At 38.1% G+C, this 19,243-nt stretch overlaps 1 protein-coding gene across 1 annotated transcript in view; it reads left to right on the plus strand.

Annotated features, from left to right (window-relative positions):
* Positions 1 to 645: 645 nt before the first annotated feature.
* The window catches only part of MPP4 (membrane protein, palmitoylated 4 (MAGUK p55 subfamily member 4)), a 20,671-nt gene continuing 2,073 nt past the window's right edge, over positions 646 to 19,243 (plus strand). Inside the window, exons 1-19 of the mRNA XM_010282295.1 lie at positions 646 to 664; positions 774 to 895; positions 1,840 to 1,917; positions 2,612 to 2,692; positions 3,233 to 3,364; positions 4,031 to 4,112; positions 5,280 to 5,365; positions 6,355 to 6,426; positions 6,867 to 7,063; positions 8,227 to 8,291; positions 9,059 to 9,076; positions 10,127 to 10,165; positions 10,921 to 10,941; positions 12,295 to 12,309; positions 13,800 to 13,841; positions 14,691 to 14,861; positions 15,772 to 15,852; positions 16,825 to 16,918; positions 17,722 to 17,830. Of these exons, the coding sequence (XP_010280597.1) occupies positions 646 to 664; positions 774 to 895; positions 1,840 to 1,917; positions 2,612 to 2,692; positions 3,233 to 3,364; positions 4,031 to 4,112; positions 5,280 to 5,365; positions 6,355 to 6,426; positions 6,867 to 7,063; positions 8,227 to 8,291; positions 9,059 to 9,076; positions 10,127 to 10,165; positions 10,921 to 10,941; positions 12,295 to 12,309; positions 13,800 to 13,841; positions 14,691 to 14,861; positions 15,772 to 15,852; positions 16,825 to 16,918; positions 17,722 to 17,830 (1,524 nt within the window). The remainder of the gene's footprint in view (positions 665 to 773; positions 896 to 1,839; positions 1,918 to 2,611; positions 2,693 to 3,232; positions 3,365 to 4,030; positions 4,113 to 5,279; positions 5,366 to 6,354; positions 6,427 to 6,866; positions 7,064 to 8,226; positions 8,292 to 9,058; positions 9,077 to 10,126; positions 10,166 to 10,920; positions 10,942 to 12,294; positions 12,310 to 13,799; positions 13,842 to 14,690; positions 14,862 to 15,771; positions 15,853 to 16,824; positions 16,919 to 17,721; positions 17,831 to 19,243) is intronic.

Below are 19,243 nucleotides of genomic sequence, written 5' to 3' on the forward strand. Positions count from 1 at the left end.
GTATGGTATTGTATTAGTGCCGTTACAAACATTGTATTTCTTGGGAAGAGTGTCATGTACCAGAAATGATCTGTTGTCATTTCTGAGGTAAAATTAAATTCCATGCACTCAAAGATCCAGTTTGTATCTAGGCCTGACTTTGTGTAACATCTTAACTTTCTGTCACCTCTTAGTTTCTGCCTCCTTGAGATTTTTAGAAAGACACTGGATTTTTTGGTTTTCCACTGTTAGAATACTGTTAGAACAACATTAGAATACTGTTCCTAACAGATCAAGTGCTGCTTCTAATAGTAAGAACGGGTCTTCCCCTTTCTTGGGATGTGTTGTGGGTGTCTGTGACAACTGTATGTATTTGGTAGGAATTTGCATTTTTTTAGTGATAGACAGATGGTCCCTGGCTGAAACAGTGGATCATCCAAAAGAAAAGCCTATAAAATGAATGTGGCAATTTTTTATGTTTATCTCCTCTCAGTAGGAGGTACAAGCTTGAACCCAGATTGATAGGTGTGAGATTCCCTGTGTGTTTTTCTCACAGGTCAGTTGAAAATTGCTACTATTGACCTAACCCTGCTGGTTAATAACATAATAAAATAAAGCTCTCATGCAGCAGAGTTGATTGTGGGAAACAAGCAAAGCAGACGGGAAATGGCTGCATTTCTTAAAAGTATAAACTGAGAAAAGGTGTTTTTTTAAAGGCCTGGGTCACTGGTTGGTTTTGACTGGTCTTCTATTTGAAATGAAATGTCTTGCGCTTTTCTGTTTCTTGGGCTCAGGTATATCTCATGTTCTGACTCTAGTGCTACAAGAACTGAGCTTGCTCTGTAAGAGAGATGTCAACGGTGTTGGCATGTTATATGACCTGCTCAGATCTCGCTGGCTGCAAGCACTTCTAAAGGTAAAGTAGTATTCAGCTGTGAAGGTAAAGGTTTCCTAGAGAACAATTTCTAGGGGATAACTACTTTATTTTGCTGTATCACGACAATAAATGCTTATTTACCCTAAGTGCTGATAGTCCTAACATCAGCAAAAAGATGAACAAAACGACTTTTGCTTTAAAGACAAAAAAATAAAATATCCTCTTTTGTAATGTTCTAGACATTAAAGCTCTTCTACTTTAGACATCCATATTAAGGCCACTGAGATGGAGACAGGCTGAACACAGCACTGCTCAGCTGTCTTTTCCATTTTTAAATCTATGTATGGCTATGCATCCCACTTCTTGGCATGGATGCTTGTGAAATTGTATTTTTTTGTTGTTGTTTTGCCCACACTGATCTGATGTGTAGTTGAAGATTTTATGTTATAGAACAGATTTTTGGCTGGTGTTTCTTGAGCAGAATTGTTATCTCTGAGATAAATTATGTACAAATTCTGCTTTTCCTCTAACAAGGGTTTTTAAAATCTTTAGATTTTAAAGAAGAAAAACTTAAGGTGTATAAGAATGTCTATAAGGTCATTTTAAATACAGGAATTTATTGTTTTAAGTTAAATTTACTTTGTTAATTATGCCTGTGACTAGGGGAAGGAAGCAAGCAAGCTACAAGTCAGAGAATTGATTGTATCAGGTGATTGTTCTCTGTAATCAGCTTTTCTTATTGGAAAAATCAAAATTACAGCATAACTGTCTAGCTGGATGATAATATGGAAAGACAAAGAATTATAGACTCAATTCCAGATGCATTAGACATTAAGGATTGAGATTGCAAGCTCTTTGGCTCTAGCTGGACTGAGAAATTCCTAGAAATAAAATATTGTCCTTTGTGTGTTGTGTGTGTATCTATATAATCATGTGAACAGATCTTATCATTGCATTGTCTTTTCTATCATGACATGCAACAGATTTATGAATGCCTCCAACAATACCTCGGAAAAAGACCAGTTCCTGTCACGCTGCAGGCACGTGCATTGACTCATGAGGTAAGACTGTATACATAGTGTATTGCTTTACTTATGCATACCAAAGTAGTCAACTTAGCTGCAGATAACAGCATTCTGGTATTTGTTTTGTGTCTCAGGTCTGAGTATACTCTATAAACTTGAAAGATTCTCTCCTCACACATTTGTCAAACTCCTCAATAGCTCTTACTGTGTTAAGAGAGGGGGGATGAGAAATGCGTACAACTGTGATCACTAGACTGCATGAGCCCTGTCCAGTGTAATGAACACAAGTAATTTGTTTTAACCACTGGCCATATATTTTTCTTCCCATGTAACTGTGTGGTTCATTGTTATGGCTAGAATCAGTCTGACATGAGGATTTTGAAAAGCTTTTTGGATTTTTCTAATCATAATAGCTGATTAATTCTTAAATTTCTGAATTAGAGGGAGAGTTAATGACTAAGTGGAGAAGTTATGAGATTGAGGCACAGAAGAAAAAAAGTAATTTAGAGAGCATGGCACTGTGCCTGAACTAAATTAAGGCTGGCTGAGTGTTGTGCAGCTGTGCTCATATAGTCCAATTCTAGAGCAAACCGTATGGATATGCTCAGAGTCCAATAACGTGGGTAGTTTGACACTCTTACTATGCCATATTCCTCTAAGTTCAATTTAGAGCTTTCTAAATTAATTGTCCACCAGAACCAGCCTGTGCTTTCTCTCCTACATTTAACAGGTGGTAGAGTTACTGCGTGAAGCCCCTCAATCTGGAGAGATCAAAGAGCTAAAACGACTACTGCGAGCTCCGCACTTAAAGGCAAGTCCTGCTTAAGGAAAGAAAAAGTTTGCTCAAAGAGCTGTCTGCACTGGGGAGGGAAACAGATGGCCAGCTCTTCACAAGAATTGGCAAAGGAGCCAGAAGAGACATAGTTTCCTAGTCATGAACTAACCTAGTTGTGAAATCAGATATGGACTGTGTACCTGAAGTACCTGCAGTGGACTGCATTTTATTTAAAGGCTATGTTTGAGAGACATGTTTCTTACAAAGTTAAATTCTGAGCAGCTGATGCAGACATATAAACCCAAATTTTCCTTGTAATGGCAAAACCTGCCTTCTTTACCCTTTACTCCTCTACATCTTTTCTAAGCTTTCCAGAAGAGAGAGAGAGGGGAACTGGCCTTAAATTTTTTATTTCAGTTCGAATTTCCAAGTGGAAAGAAGAAAATGTCACTGTGTGAAAGCAATCTATGTTCACAATAGGAATTTGTTTGCCAGTTTCTGTTTTCTGACCAGTCACTGTTCAAAGCTGTTCTTTGCTTATGGGTTGGTTGGTTTGCTTGTTTTTGTTTGTAACAGGCCTTGCTATCTGCTCATGATACTGTGGCCCAGAAAGATTTTGAACCAACCCTTCCACCACTGCCAGACAACATACCTGAAAATGAGGAAGCTATGAGGATTGTCTGCTTAGTGAAAAACAACCAGCCTCTGGTGAGGGAGCTTTCTGATGTGTGTCAAATTATTTTAACTTATGCAAGTACTGATAATGCACCCCATGCATGTTGGTTTCTTTCTAGTAATGTTACAGAGATTGTGTGCATTCTTGTCCAATTGTCACAGAATCACAAGAACTGTTAAGGTTAGAAAGGACTTTAGGAGACCATCTAGCCCTGCTCAGTGCAGGTACAACTAAAGCAGGTTGTTCAGTGCTTTGTCCGTCCGCTCAGGGTTTGAACATTTGGCAGATGTTTTTATCTCATAATGAAAATGCAAATAGGATTGAGAGCTATTCCTTTGGCCAAAATAGTAAGGAAGGGAGGAGAGACTGAAAGGTTCTTTAGAAATTATTTCCATTTATAACCAGAAAGCATTGTATAGCTTAACTGATCTGTTTTAGGAAAAGATAGCTGTAATATCTGATACAGAAAAGATTTCTTACGGTCAGTCAATGAGGTTATCTTAATATGATGGAAGTTGAAGACATTGAAGGACTTGGTACTATTAACATTACATTATAACTAGATCTGTGTGGTGTTAAAAAGACTGTTATCTTTCAATGCCTTTTTGTCATTGCGAAGATCAGACTTGTGATTTGAAAGGAAACTTACAGGGGTTCTTCAGTAATCAGTATGTTTTTTCTTTGTTTTTATTTGCCAGGGTGCCACCATTAAACGCCATGAGATAACAGGTGACATAACGGTTGCCCGCGTGATCCATGGTGGGCTAGCAGACAGAAGTGGTATGTGTAATTTGAAACAGTGATACAAAAAATTGAACTTGAAATAAGATATTTGAAGTAACATAATAGCTTAGCTTCTACAATTAGTCTTCCATTACAGAGCAGGAAGATGTGTACATTGGACAGCACTGTAGATAGTGATACATTGCTGTGACTTTGATTCTGGTTTCATTAATTCTCATATGAATGTGCTATGTTTGAGACTGAGTTGAGGTACAAATCCAGTTTTCATTATGTATTCTTGGCACCAATACTTGGATAGTCTGTCATGAGATTGATCAGGAATATCCCAAACTGCAGTGTAGTATGAATACCAGCAACTCATTCCTTAATGGAGAAATGGAAAGCATCGGTAGTCTGGATTCTATAAGATAATGGGCTTTAAGGAATGTGTAGTAATACTTCTTGGCAACTAGTCTACTAAAGACTGTGGTAGCATTAGTTGCCAAGCAATCTTCCAAGGAGTTTCCTTGGAAATGTTACTACTTTGTTATCCTAGAATTGAACGTGTTTCATGTTCCTTGGGAAATATAACTAAAATGTAAACCATCAGAAGACTTGAACTGTGATCATTACAAAATAGTTCCTTTTAGTATTTTCTGGCCTTTGTATAGAGAAGAAACCCCAAACTATAGGCAATAGCTGATAAAGTTTCTAGGTTGATGAATGTTTTAATTGAGCTGAAGGAAAATGTAAACAATATTGTGAAGACTTTGTAAAGGACAGAGAGGAGTCCCAAGGCCTCCCACTGCACCTGGAATTTTTAAGGGTCTGATTCTTTTTTTTTTAAGGGTCTCATGTTCTATTAATATAATGGGTTTAGCTAGAATAGGTTCAGAAATTACTTTGCGAAATGGAGCTATATTAAAATGTTTCTGCTACTTTTAAGACAAATCATCAATAGATTGTAAGCATGTTGTCTGAGGGAGGTGCAAGGAAATAAGAAAATGGCAGCATGCAAGCTTCTTGTGACCCACAGAAGTCTGCGGTCCTATCTAGGGGCAGTATAGCCTAAATCCAAAATGTCTTTCTGCATACCTGGTATATGGAAACCTTTAATGCCGACCTCCAAACCTGTAGTATATCTCTGTGTCCCTGCCTCATCTACTCAAGATAATCCATGCTGTGATAAAACTGCTGTTGCTTTCATCCTTGTTTTCACTGTAGGGTTGCTGTATGCTGGAGACAAACTGGTGGAAGTAAATGGAGTTCCTGTTGAGGGACTTGAGCCTGAGCAAGTTATTAATATTCTGGTATTGAATCTGTTCTACTTTGTACCTTAAGAGTAACTGTTTTTTACACATATGCACACACTCTTGGAGGAGAAAGTCTGAATTTTTTAACAGAAAATTCACATTGGTTCCTTACTGTGGATGAAGTTCACAGCTGCTCATGAAATCAGAATATGAAACCAGAATTAAATCTAACCCCTGTTCTGGACAGGAATTAACTTAGTTGTGGCTATTCTACCTGCAGCTTCTGGGAGGAAGAATAACTTATTCAGACTTTACTGATTCATAATTTTTCTGGAAGTTCCGCTCAATTAATATTGCACAAGAAAGTAGTGGAAAGGTGCTGTTCTAATAACACTCCATGTTACAAAATGCACTAAAGCAGAGTGAATGAGCTTGTAAGCGACATATCTCACCTTGCAAAAAAGGGCAGCGGTAATTACTGTTGTCAAAATTCTCATAAAGTCTGAGCTGTCCCTGTTATTTATCATTTTACTCACAATCTTTCAGCGTTCTTCACTGCAAAGTGTTATGCCAGTCAATAAGGTATTGCGGTATATAATCAGTATCAAGTCTTTCTGTGTGGTGTTTCCCTGGTTGTACTATTTCTAGGTATAAGAAATACAAACTCTATTGGAATGCTTAATTCTTAATTATTTACATTTTTACTCCCCCTTCACATAACCTGTCTAACTAGACTCTGCCACAAATTTAAATTAGTTTTCAGTAGAAAAGTTTGGTATGAATTAATGTTGAAATTACATCTATTTACAATGAAACATAGATGTCATTGAATTAAAAATATTTAGCAAGACTGAAGTTCTGTTCTTGAGTTTCCTTTTTTCCTTTTGAAAAAAGACAGTATTGTCATATTGGCTGTCCCTAAATTCTATTTGTAATATAGACATTCTAGTAACCTCAAAGCTCTGCTGTGTTAAGTTTATGCTGCCAATGTTTGGTTATTTGTGTTGAATACCAGTCATATTTTAATCCTGTTTTTAATCATTTAGGCCCTGTCTCAGGGGACAATTATGTTCAAATTAATTCCAGTTTCTGATCGGCCTGTCAGCAACCAAACAACAGTAAGAGACATTCTTTTTTCCAGATTGTTACTGCAAACAGCTACCCGTCTAATGGTGTCATATGAAGAAATGGTGTTGCTTAGAAGTTTATTGCAATCCTTAAAGCGTTACTTGCCTTTATGGCTACCTCTCAGCTGACATCAGTATGCTGTTGCTGAAGCAGTAAAGATAGCAAGCTGAAATATAGTTGTGTTTAAGGTAATGAAGACATTTTCAGATTGATCTATAAGTTACAGGTCAATTCTTTTCACAATGTATGAGAAGAATTTTTTTTTCTCTCAATGAACTGATAGGGTTTGGGGCTTGATCTTGTTTTTTAAATTTGAGTTATTCATTGATTGACTTAAGTAGCAGCAGTGTCTGGCCCTGTGATTATAAAGCTTGTGTCGTATCTGTTCTAAACGTGCCTTCCACTTACTCTTGTATATTTTCTTTACCAGCTCTATGTGCGAGCAATGGCAGATTACTGGCCCTTGCAAGATCCTGCCATACCATGTGCTGATGCAGGTTTGCCTTTTAAGAAGGGTGAAATACTCCAGATTGTGGACCAGAATGATGCTCTCTGGTGGCAGGCCAGGAAAGTTTCAGATCTCAGTGCCTGTGCTGGACTTATACCCTCAAATCACCTTCTTAAAAGGTAAAGAAGTCTTAATTTTTCTGATTTCCAGTTCAAAAATTAGCCAGTTATTCAGCCTCTGCTATTTAAAATTTCCGTAAGTTACATAGCAGTATGATTCAGAGTGACATCTGACAAACATCTGTCCTCTTTCTGTTCTCTGACTTCTTGCTCTTCTTCCCTTAAGAGTACCTATGTGAGAACAAGCTTTTGAAAGCATCTATATCATCTTAAATTGATTCATAGCAGTTGCCTAGTCTCCATGCCAGTTGCTAAGACATCTAGTGGAGTGTACCAGCTGAAAGATGGGTGGAAATTAAGGGCCCTGACTGTTTAGGACCATTGTCTATGACTTTAAAAAAAAAAAAGTGGGGGAGAATAGTTGGATACTAAACAATTAGTATAAGGGCATAGCTGTATCAAGAAACAGTATTTATTTAAACATGTCATGTGAGGCATGAGTGGCCTCTTCTGCTTTGGACAAAAATGAGTAGGCTAGATTAAAGGGGGGCGAGGGTGGAGTGGTGGGGGGAGAGGGAACAAAACATGCTCATGGCAGAAGAAGCATGCCTTCCCTATTTTCTGCATAAATAGCCCATTATTTTTACACCACATGTTTTCAGAACCAGAGTAGTTAAAACCGCTTTAGCACACTTTCCAGTTTGATCCTCTAACCACATGTCCTGTCTGTGTTACCCACAGGAAAACGTAAGGCCACACAATTGTAGATGATAAGTTTCAATTTGTACTATATGCAAACCTAGCTGTGGTCTGTATAATGAAAGTTGAAATCAAACTAGGTTGTGATTGAGGCTGCAAACAAGAGGCTCTGTGTAGTAACAGAGGCAGTAGTACTACTACCCATAGCAGTAGTGCACTCTCCTACTTCCAGGAGTCTGTACCACTCTATGGCTTATCTTGCTGTCCTTATATATAAACTCAAAATACTCCTAAGTACTTCGGGGCTGCTGATTTGGAAATTGCCTTTAAATAGTTCTGATAGCATGTCAGCTTGCTTTCAGGGCTTTGCAGTGGGCTAAAACACAGGTAATGTTTCCATTCCTGGTGTCTTCTGTCAGCTCAGTACTGATTGATCTTGTGTGTAAGCAGTGAATCTGACTGGAGCATAATGTGCTTATGGACTGTTTTGTTTCTTTAACTGTGCTAAATCTATTTCTGTGTAGGAAGCAGCGAGAATTCTGGTGGTCTCAGCCTTTCCAGCCCCATCTCTGTCTTAAGTCATCAATACGTGAGTGAAAAGTTATTTGAATGGTAGAGTAGGAAAGAAAGGTCTTGTCTCTATTTCCAGGGATACTGAAACAGAAGCTCATGTAATTCAGTTTAATTTGAAGACATTTTTTCTGGAGCCACATGGTAACCTCAGAAGTGTGTTAACTATACCCAGGAAAATAAATATTTAATGGTAGTTGTATCTGGAGTACATAGGTACTTATGTACATAGTACATAAGGATCCTGTAAGATCTAGGAGCTCTCTAGGAGAGCCAAATCTCTGTAAAGAGCCAATTCTCTCAGAGAATTGGGTGCGAGTAAGTTTGGGGTGACAATTGTACTAGCCTGGCTTTCCAGGGACATAGATAACAATTCTGCACTGGAAGATGCCATGCAATATATTTAGAATGTTTCTTTGTCATCAAAACTATTGAGAGAAAGACAGAATTTTTTTTCCTTGAGGTGTAAGACAAGCTACGCTGCCCATGAGTTTATTTGTGGTGACAATCCAGAAACATTATCCTCTGCCAACTATAACTTTCTGTAAATATGCAATTATTCTCAGCCAAAGAATGTTCTTCCTGTTTTCTCTCTCCCCATTTTTGTTCTGTGGTTCTTTATACTAGTATAAAATTAAGTTTTTCTCTTGTGATAACTCCCAGATTGAGTGTGTTTCATTGCCTAGGATTCTTCTCATACAGATTGCTTTGTTTGTTAGAGCTGGAGTTCTCTTTCACCATAATTTTATTGCATTTTAACTGCTTCAATGGATATGCTGTGAGCAGTAAGCACTGTGGAAGAAGGTAGGAGATCCTATCTGGACAACATTGCATTCCTGTACCTGGAATCAATATAGCATGTAGTTTATAGGCTTTTTAAAAAAGTTGTCAGAAATGAGGCAGTTTGGTAAATACATGCAAAAGAGGCTCAAGGTCTTGGCATCTTGTGTGCTTAGCATCATTGAAATCAAGTCTTTTTTCCACTTGAAATAGTAGAAGCTTACCTTGTCTTCAAGTGGAAACTTCAGCTATGCATTATCTGGTAGGGAACTGACAATTTGGGTGGGTTGCTTTGAGGAAGGAAAGACTATTTTTTTCTTTCTCTTTTCCTCTCTCTCTTTCCGAACTTCAGCAGCTGACCTGAGCAGCTCCAAGAGATTATTTCTTTAAAGTATACGTATGGGCAGAATATGGTTGACAGATGCCTTAACAATTTCCCTGTAACTGGAAAACAGCTCCTACTGGGCCTATCTGCAGGGGTGCACAAGAACAGAACATACAAACAGTGCAGTATTGTGAGCCTATGAGGTTGCCTGAGCACACGAGATCGCATTTCAGGGGTATGAATTGATGTGGTCTTGGGATGGAGAGGGAGCTAAATCAATCTTTTCCTTTTCTTCCTTGTAAAAATAATTATAAAATCAACCAAAGAAAATACTTTCCTTGAGTGAAGCATATTGGAAAGAAATACACTTACAAAAGCAACAGAAGAGAATGGAGTGAGTGGAAAATCATATTCTGTCATGGTAATACTTAGATATCTACAGGATAAACAGAGCATCAGCCATGTTAAACCTTTTATTACTTCTAAAGGAGAATTCAAGTTAGATGAGTTTGCCTCTCTGCCACCAGCCCTTCAGAGCGCTAGTGTAAGAAGAGCCTTTTGCTCACTAAAGACAGGGAACATCAGTAAGTTGGAGTTAACGGTGTTAAAATCCTTAAAGCTGTCTAAAGCTGATCTGAGCTTCAAATAGTTTCTGATGTCTGAGTTCAGTCTTGTAAGATCTGCAAGGGTTTTTCCTTCCCAGTGTTTTTTCTGATTCAGATAATTTTTTTCCTTGTGTTGATCTGCAGAGGATGACATGCAAATTGATGAGAAGTGTGTGGAAACAGGTAACTGAATTCACTTGAGATTATTCTATTTGCTTCAAGGCAGTAGCTAGTTAAAGCCTGGTTTTGTTTCCCAGATAAAAACACTCATTCTCCTAGTGAACTTAATGGTAGAAGATTCTGGTTTTCATACCCTGGAAACCTTATCCTATATTAGTGTATTAAAACGAGCTGTTTGCAGTTCTGGTGTACAGTACTTAAGAGTGAAGTGTTGTGCCAAAAAGAGGAACCACCCCAAAAAAATCTGTCTGAATGAGATCCAACCTCTTTGATTCACGTTTTGGACTGTGGCTGTAATGTTACCATAGTTTTTGCCTATTGTAGATTTAATGCCACAGATGATTGTTGTTTTGGAGAACCCACACAGTTCATTGTCAAGAAACTGATCTCAGGAGAATACATTTTGAGGCACTGCGCAAGTATAGGTTTTTACATGGAAATAGTACATGTGAAGACTGTTAGATTGACTTCGTCCCTAAAGCAGCACAGCCCATTCTTCCCTTCTCCTGATGTAATTCAGAAAGCTCGTATGGAAGGATGTGATCTTGTAGGATTGTGTGGAGAGAGACCAGACAGTTAATTCAAGCATGGTGAGCTGTATTTTGCCACTTCAGTGCACAGGGAAGTGGGGAAAGGATATGTCAGACAGACTGATAGGAGCTGGAAAATTGATTTCTGATTCTGAAATTCTATAAGGAGGAAAACAATTAAATTTTGAATTTATTTTAATATCTTTGCTATCCGGATTACTAAACAAGATGAAGAAACATTTGAGTCTGGTAAGTTCCTCTGACCTAACTCCAAATTCCTTGCTGTTGTTCTGTTGCGAGAAGGGTGTCAAGAGACAAGCAACTGTGTTAAAAACAAGCAGGTGACAAAAACCAGAATGCCATTTTAGCTTGAGAAGCCGTTCTGGCTTGAAAAGCCATTATGTAAAATCCTGTTGCCTTAAGTCTTCCTCTTGCTCTCTGATTACCTTGGTTGTAAGGTTTTTGTCCTGTTATCCAACAAGTGTGAGTGTTTCTTCTCATGCATCAGTACCAGATCTGTTTATCAAATCCTGATCAGTTATACCCGTGCAAGCTGTGACAGCAGGGGCTGCACTGATGTCACTGGATAATTGGATTACCGTAGGGTAACAGAGGCCTGAATCCCCAGTGCCTGTAGGAGCTGCTGTGGTAAAGAGGAGAGCTGTTCTGGATTCTCGATTGTTTGTGTGGCTGGCATACAACAAACAAAAATGCTTTTATAAAATGAATGATTTATGTATAGGACATAGAATCAATCCATGTTTTTTTTTAACCAAGCTGGTTTTGGGGATTTTTTAGGGAACAACTACCTATTTACAGCATATCCAGAGTTGCTTTTATGTTTAGGACATAGAATCAATCCATGTTTTTTTTTTAACCAAGCTGGTTTTGGGGATTTTTTAGGGAACAACTACCTATTTACAGCATATTCAGAGTTCTGCAAAACTTAAGTCTTCCAAAATAAATCGTTTTTCCACGAAAATAAATCTGTTCCTGATAAACTTCTTCTTTGAGGTATTTGGTAATCTTGTGGAGAAAATGTCATTCCACCTTACACCTTCTCCACAAGATTCCTGCTTGCCAGTTCGATCTTCTTTTATCACAGGTGGTTTGTTCTCTTCTGCCTCTCAAGCAATGCCCAAAGCTTTTGAGACAGAACCAGCAGGTCTACAGGGCAGTCTTTTGTTTTCAGGCTAGGATGTTTCTGATAACTGCACTTGGGGATTACGCTTGCAAATCCTAATCACTACTCAGTGCTGAGTCAGCTCTGTGCTGTATCCAGACACTCGAAGGAATAAAGGTGCAAATATTTGCTATCCTACATTTTACTTTAAATTAACCAGTAGTTGAACACCCATGTGATATATTTCGCAAGTACAATACTGACATAGATGCTGTAGCTGAGTCTCTCGTTCTTTGGGAACTGAGAATTCATGCTCAAACAGGCATATTTTATATTTAAAGCCTGCAGTGCCTGTTACTAAACTTCCTAAATGTATTGGACAATTCTGGTTGGATTTTGGCTTTATTTTTTTTTAATCTTAGTATAGACTGTCTTCTTGAAACTAACTGTTTTATGTCTGTCTCTATCTGAATGTGCAGAGGAGCTTAAAGAAGGTAACACTAACTTTTTCTCCCTATCTCCTGTAAGCAGTAATCTATTAGAATTTATCTGTTTACTGCATTACCAGGGACTGCCCACTCCTCTTAGAATACGCAGTAGCTGAATTGCCTGTTACCTGTAGGATTCCATGCTGTACTCCATACCACAGAACAGAGGGTAGATAAAGCAGAAATCCTCCAAAAGATTTGAATGATGACTCAAAAGACCTGAAGATAGAAGTGATACAGGCATATGTCAGCTGAACAGTACTCTGAACTTTGCCCTGAATGAGCAGTTTTGTGCCAAGGATTTTTTTCTACAGTCATAAACAAGTTCTTAGTTTTATTCCTACATTTCTATATGTACTATTTTAAAGGTACATGTAGTGAAGAGTGTATAGATGTGGAAGACTAACTAAGATGCATCTAATTTTTTGATACTTGCATGCTTATGAGATAGAACTGTCAATCAAAGAATCTAGTGCTAAAAGATTATACATTTCATGCTTTCCAAATGAAAATAATGTTCTTGCCTTGGAACAATTACTACCTTTTAAAGATATTCCTATGTCTTCTATATCTTATTCTTGCTTTAACAAGGCCTAAATAAAGGGAATACACAGCTTGGATAACTACATGCATGATTAGGGGAAAATTAGGAGTCCTTTTTGAAGAGAAATCTAAACAGTGCTGACGTAATTTTTTTTTCTTAGTTATTTGTTCTGAAATCACCTTTATAAAATAGTTTTTGAACTGGTAGAGCATTGATCTTTTGGGAAATTGGTATTTTTCAGCCTTACAGGAGAGATTTCATTCAAAAATTACATGTAGAGATTTAGAAGGCTCATCTGAATGGTTAAGCTTTCACAAGGAGCACCATGAGAATGGGCATAAAAAGAATTGGAGGAAACAGATTAGTCTGGGATGTTGGAGCACAGATATCACTGATCCAGAGGTGATTAAAAAGAAGTAATAAAATCGGGTCTTCATTCTGCCCAAAAGATCTGAGCAGATGCATGTTACATTTTCCAAGCATGCTACTGAGCAGAAACTAAGTTACAAGATTTTTGGTTTTGATTTTTTACTGACTTGTTGGTTATTGTAATACTATGACTTAAAGAATTCTTGTAAACTAGGCTTCACCTGAAAAGCTTAATTATGTGGAGGTTTTTTTTCACTATAAGTATTTCAAAACATTGTCTGGCATCTACTTAGGAATGAAACAAATGAGATGTTGAGTTTCAATCTAATTTAGAAACTACCAAGACTTTCGAAGTTTAAGTTTTCTTTTACAGAAATATTGGCCCTTGAATTGGTCACTGGTCATGTGAAACATTTGAATATTTCATGTTATGGAGTATTTTGCTTTTTTGATTAGATTAGGCCTGGTACTTCTATATGCTTACTGAAACACTGTCACTTGTGATCAGCAATAATTGTTGGCCATCTAGCTCTTAATCTTTCACTCTTCTTTTTCTTTTTCATATTTGTTCTTTGTATTCTAGAAGAGGAAGAATTTGGTGAATTTGGTCAACGAGTCTTTATCGGTACGCAGTGATTAAAGAGAAGTAGATGGCTGGGGTTTGATCTAGATTAAGTGCTTGTCTGAAGTTTAATAAAACACTTTGTTCTTTAATTCATCTGAAGATTTTCTGAATTGGATTCTATTTGCTCTGTTTTCCAAACTTCAAGAAGTTGCTTTCCTTCTACTAATGCTCGTCTCTCCATTTAAATCTCCCTTCCTGTTAGGTTTCTGCTGAGACCTGGCCACTGTTAATTTTAACTTGAATGGCTGTTAAGACTTCCCTTACTTCACAATTAATTTTACTAGAGTGTAATGTTGTTCTGTTACCTGTCATCCATTGAGAATAACCGTGAGGGCTCTCATTAGAAAAGTAGACCTAAAAGTGAGGTTTTCAGAGTTGAACGGTAAGATGGAGCAACAGACCTATCCCTGTTACTAAACCATAGTGACCTTTAAAAATATTTGGATTAATTCTAGAGGCTGGAGCAAATGTTACAGATTTGCTTTAGGAGAGTGAGTCAACTACACTATCAAAAAAACCCCACAAAAACCTGTTCCCAGGTGATGCTTTTTGTGGCCAGAAACTTCACCTTCAACTTGTTCTGGGAATCTTTTGGGGGTCTTTAATTCTGGGCTAATTTTCAGGTGACTTTCAGTGAGATTTGACCTCTACTTTAGCCATCTTTTAATGCTCAGAGGTTCTACCAAGCTGACATACCAAGTGCAGTAATGAAATTCACTAACTTTCACCCTGAAAAAAGCTCAAAAAGCTAGTATGTTGTGTGGCTTAGAAAGAGACACTCTAGACTAAAGCACTAGTTGCCTGCATCTCAGGTGTGTTTTCCAGTACTGATGTCTTTGCCCCTTACAGCTGGTTTCCGTAGAAGTATGCGCCTGTGTCGCAGGAAATCCCGGACCAACCAGCAGTCGTGTTATGCTCGGTGCCCCAGCAGCTGTTACAGCACTTTTGCAGCTCCATATGAAGAGGTGGTTAGGTACCAGCGGCACCCAGCAGACCGGAACAGACTAATTATACTAGTGGGTAAGAAGTTAATTACTTTCTCATGCAAAGTTCACAACCTGTAACAGAGAAGAGGAAACAGTCATGGCCTGATCCACTGAGATTTCTTGCTGCTGATTGCAGTGGTTGCAGGGTGTTGCAGGTAGCTCTCAAAGCAACATTTCAACAGTGATTGTGTGTACTTTGACCCTGTTGTTGGTTTTAGAGTTTAACATAATGTATCGTCATCTTTACTCAAGAAAGTCAATGTTTTTTTTTAAAAAAGTCCCCAGAAGAGGCCACACAGTTACAAATGCTAGTTGATAAGGGATTTTATTAGAGAAATGGTTCAGTTTTATATTCAGTTGTGACTGGTAGAGAAAGTGATGAGAAAACACTTGTAACTTACTAGAAAACATCCTTCTATCGAAGCATTTCTACAGCCAGTGTTAAATGCACAGATATGGCAATGATAAGAAGAATGTTTAAAATTAAAATCCAGACTAGAAAAATCTCAATCATGGGCAGTAGCGAAAGCTAAAAAGACACCTTTAATAATGCTTGCTATGGGAAATACTGATTTAGGTGGGCTGTAGGCTCTCAAGTAGTCTTTATCATAGTGACTGAAAGGAAGCTGCTGTTCTGCAGTGTTCCATGATCCTGATAAAGCAAATGGAATAAAGGCAAACCCATTGTCCTTTCTAAGTCTGGAATTATTTGATAATGTATTTTTCTTTTAAAATGGTATTGCTGAGTTGCCTCATGGGTATCACTGTATTGCTGGGAGGTGATTTGTACCCTGCATCAATAAAGATCCTTCAGTTACTTCTGATACATTTTTTGGGAACTTACTTAGCTTTCGTATGTGTGTGTGCAGTGTGTTAGAAAATGGGGGGTATGCATGCGAAAAGTGCACCTGTCAGCAATACTAGTTGCTTTTCCAACTTTTCAGGTCCTGCAGGAGTTGGTGTGAATGAGCTAAGGCGAAGGCTTATTGCAAGTAACCCACGAGAGTTTCAAAGTGCTGTACCTCGTATGTTGTCATCTTCCTCTTTCCCCCACTACCCCTGTCAGACATGATTAGGAAAAGTCAAGTCCCTCTCTCTTGCCTTTGTGTATTCATACACTCTTTGCTGTATGTCTGTTTTCAGCTCTACTGCAAGCCAGAGTCAATTGCTGTTATAAGGGTTAGTTTAAAATACTAACTTTCCCTTATTCTGGCAAATCAGCCAAAGGTATTTTCAAGTTAAAGCTCCTGAAACCCTTAAAGCTTTATGTAGCAGTAGATGATCTGGATGATTTTGTTTATTTTGTTGATGTTTGCTTTTCCTAGATTAAAAAATAAGAATGTTTCTAAGGGATATTGTAAGTTCATAGCGTTTAAGTGGTCAGATATGAGAATGAGGCAACAGAAAGTGGTGCTTAATAGGCTTTGCAGCTTTTCTTATTAGCCTTCTACTGTCAGATGAGACTTACACAGCTTAATTTCTGACGTAATAACTGAAAATGTTTCTACCTGTGCTTATTTGGTTCTTGTGATTTGGTTAACCAAACAGGAAATGTATGAATCTGAAGCCGGTTGAAAATTCAGGAATTCTTTTGTGCTTAAGGTCCCAGATATGGGGAAGGTGCAAGTGTGGGAAGGCTTGTGGGATGCTTCTGAATGAACTTTAACCAAGTTTACATCAGAGGAGTAAAAACAGTTGTGCAACCAGTTCCAAAGCAGTTCCTTATTGGTTTGAGTCACAGATGCTTGGATTAAACCACTCTCCTTCCATTCCAAGAAATACAGATGTGTTTTGCTAATTTTTAAGGACTTGCCACTGGGCAACCAGTAGAGAAGACAAGGCTTTTGCTCTGGATTAACAAATGGAAACTACTCATTTTATTACTTTTGAAAATACTGACTTATACTGCTTCATGAAAGTTGTCTCATTTTCATTATAAAATTACGAGAATTTACTTGAAGTTGATTTGTTTTGTGTGTGTGTATACCTCCTTTCAGACACGACCCGTGTTCAGAAGAGTTATGAAATGAATGGTCGTGAATATCACTATGTATCAAAGGAAACTTTTGAAAACATGGTGTATAGCCATAGGTAAGTAGGAGAAACAAATTACAATTGCGTTACTTAAAAATGCAACATGATCCAAGAAAATACAGTTTTGTAGTTAGGTCCCAAGTCTGAGCTCCTCCACTTATACTTACTATACATTTTTGGTCGAACTACCTGAGCCCATTGCTTCAAAAAACTGTGTGTGTGCAGTTGCAATTCATCTCAGAATCCTTCTAAAAGAAAGTGGGATCTCCAGCCTTGAGCTCATTTGACGTGCTTCTAAGTTATGAGTTTAACTCGTCTAGAAACTGGGCTGCCTTTTAAAATTGAGCAGTGAGTCAGACCTGTTCCTGATCTACAACTCCATTGCGGAATCTTTGCAGTGATGACACCTCCACGTAAGCAGCTGAACTGTAAAGGTCAAACTTCCAAAAGTGTCTGCTCCTTTCTACGCACCAATAATCCCTCTAAGGCAGACTAGCTCAGCACTAGAAGCTATGCTCCTTGAGCTGTGCCAAGTTTTTTATATATTCTGATTTATGAAGTTATTAGTACTATATAAACGACAAGAACTTTATCATTAGAATCACAACCTCTAAACACATAATTTATAACAACAAGATGCGTAAAAAATGCATGCTTTGGAGATGTCGAACTGTAACCGTTCTCATTTTGTGCCCAGTGTAGCGGGGAAGAGCAAAGGTGGAGATTGTTCATTAGTGTTCACTATAGGTTATGATCATTCTGTCTTGATCACTGAATTACATTTGAAGATTTCACCCTTAAATGGAACCTTTTTGAGACTCAAGTACTCTTTCATTCTTTCTTCCTCACTGCTGTTGCAGAATGCTGGAATATGGGGAATACAAAGGGTACCTGTACGGTACCAGTATTGATGCAGTGCGAACAGTCCTTGATGGAGGGAAGATCTGTGTAATAGATTTAGAACCACAGGTGAGTTGTAAAGTGGCAGGGAATCTACAGTTCGTATCTCCTGGGAGGAGGAAAAATAATTCTCTGTAAATTCTTGAGCTATTGGAACAGTGTAAGTTGCTTTGTCTTATTTTTCACTTTAGCTCATGGTGCTTATTAATAATAGATTATTCTTTGCATGGGTCTTGGAAGGGGGAAATACTACAGTGACAAGTATGTACAGATCAGTATAGTTCACTTGTTGATTTGTTTCCAAGACAGCAGCTGCATTATCAGGTGGAATGGTGCGGAAATGAGCTTTCATACTTGCTTAAAGCAAGGATTATTCTTTCATGTGGAGACTGTTGCATGGGATTCCCTCCTCCTCCTCTAAGTCCTGCTAGTTCAGAGTTCTGTCCTTTCGTTAGCAATCTCCAAACACCCTTTGGTAAAAGCAGCAACTATTAAAGTAATCAAGGAAAAGCAGGGAATAATATTATGCATTTATGTCTCTTCAGAAGTAACTTAACAGCTGGGAGTAAGCTGCTGGTGCACGTGACCAAAGAGCTCTAGAAGAACCTCCAGCAAGTGCTTGCTATGTAGGCCACCACTCATATAGGGACCACAGTTTGCAGATGTTTACTCTTTGAGAAAGGGCAGCTTGCATGGCTTCCACATGTGCCCTAGCAGATATTGGCAAGAGGTGCTTCAACCATTAGGGTGATTACCAGATGTTTCTATGCTGGGCATTGCAGAAAAACTTTGAATGCAATCTTTGCATTCTTCTGGGTTTTTTTTCTTAATTACTTTTATTGCCTCTTAACACTTTCAGAACTACTTACCATGCTATCTTTTCACTTATGCACTATTCACTTTTTTCTTTCTCTCTTTGCATTGAATTTGCTGATGAAGATAAGGCTAATAAAGGCCTGAGATTGTAAATATCTAAGAGACTTAAAGCTGTGTCCAGCAAAATCCTACTCAACTTCTTTGAATTACTTGCGTATCTAGTACTTAGGAGCTGTTCAGGCTGTTGGGTTTCAACATTTCTTCTAACTGGATGTAAAGAGAGACACCATAACTCAGTAACTTTTAGAGACTTCCCTCTAATGATGCAGAGCCAGTGTAGTCCAAGCCTTGGGTTAGCAGTAGTTTGTGCTGTTTAAAATAGAAGTTAAATTACATGACCTGTGGGGTACTACTCAGAATCCAAATGCTGTAAGGGTAGATTGGGCCACACTTTAGTCTCCATTTAACATCTAAAAATGTCCTTGGGTTTCTTCTGTACCCTTCTCTTAAACAAGAAGAAGGGGTGGGAGGAGTAATCTTCCTGCTTGAACTGCTGTGCCACTATCAGTTTTTAGGGCGTGAATTTAAAGGACAAGTTTTGGGAAGGGTATGAAGTAATGGCACATAGCTACTTTTCAGTAACTACTGTGAGGTAGAATTCCTGCT

The sequence above is a fragment of the Phaethon lepturus genome, unplaced genomic scaffold (genome assembly GCF_000687285.1).
Source record: "Phaethon lepturus isolate BGI_N335 unplaced genomic scaffold, ASM68728v1 scaffold7232, whole genome shotgun sequence".
Classification (NCBI taxonomy): domain Eukaryota; kingdom Metazoa; phylum Chordata; class Aves; order Phaethontiformes; family Phaethontidae; genus Phaethon; species Phaethon lepturus.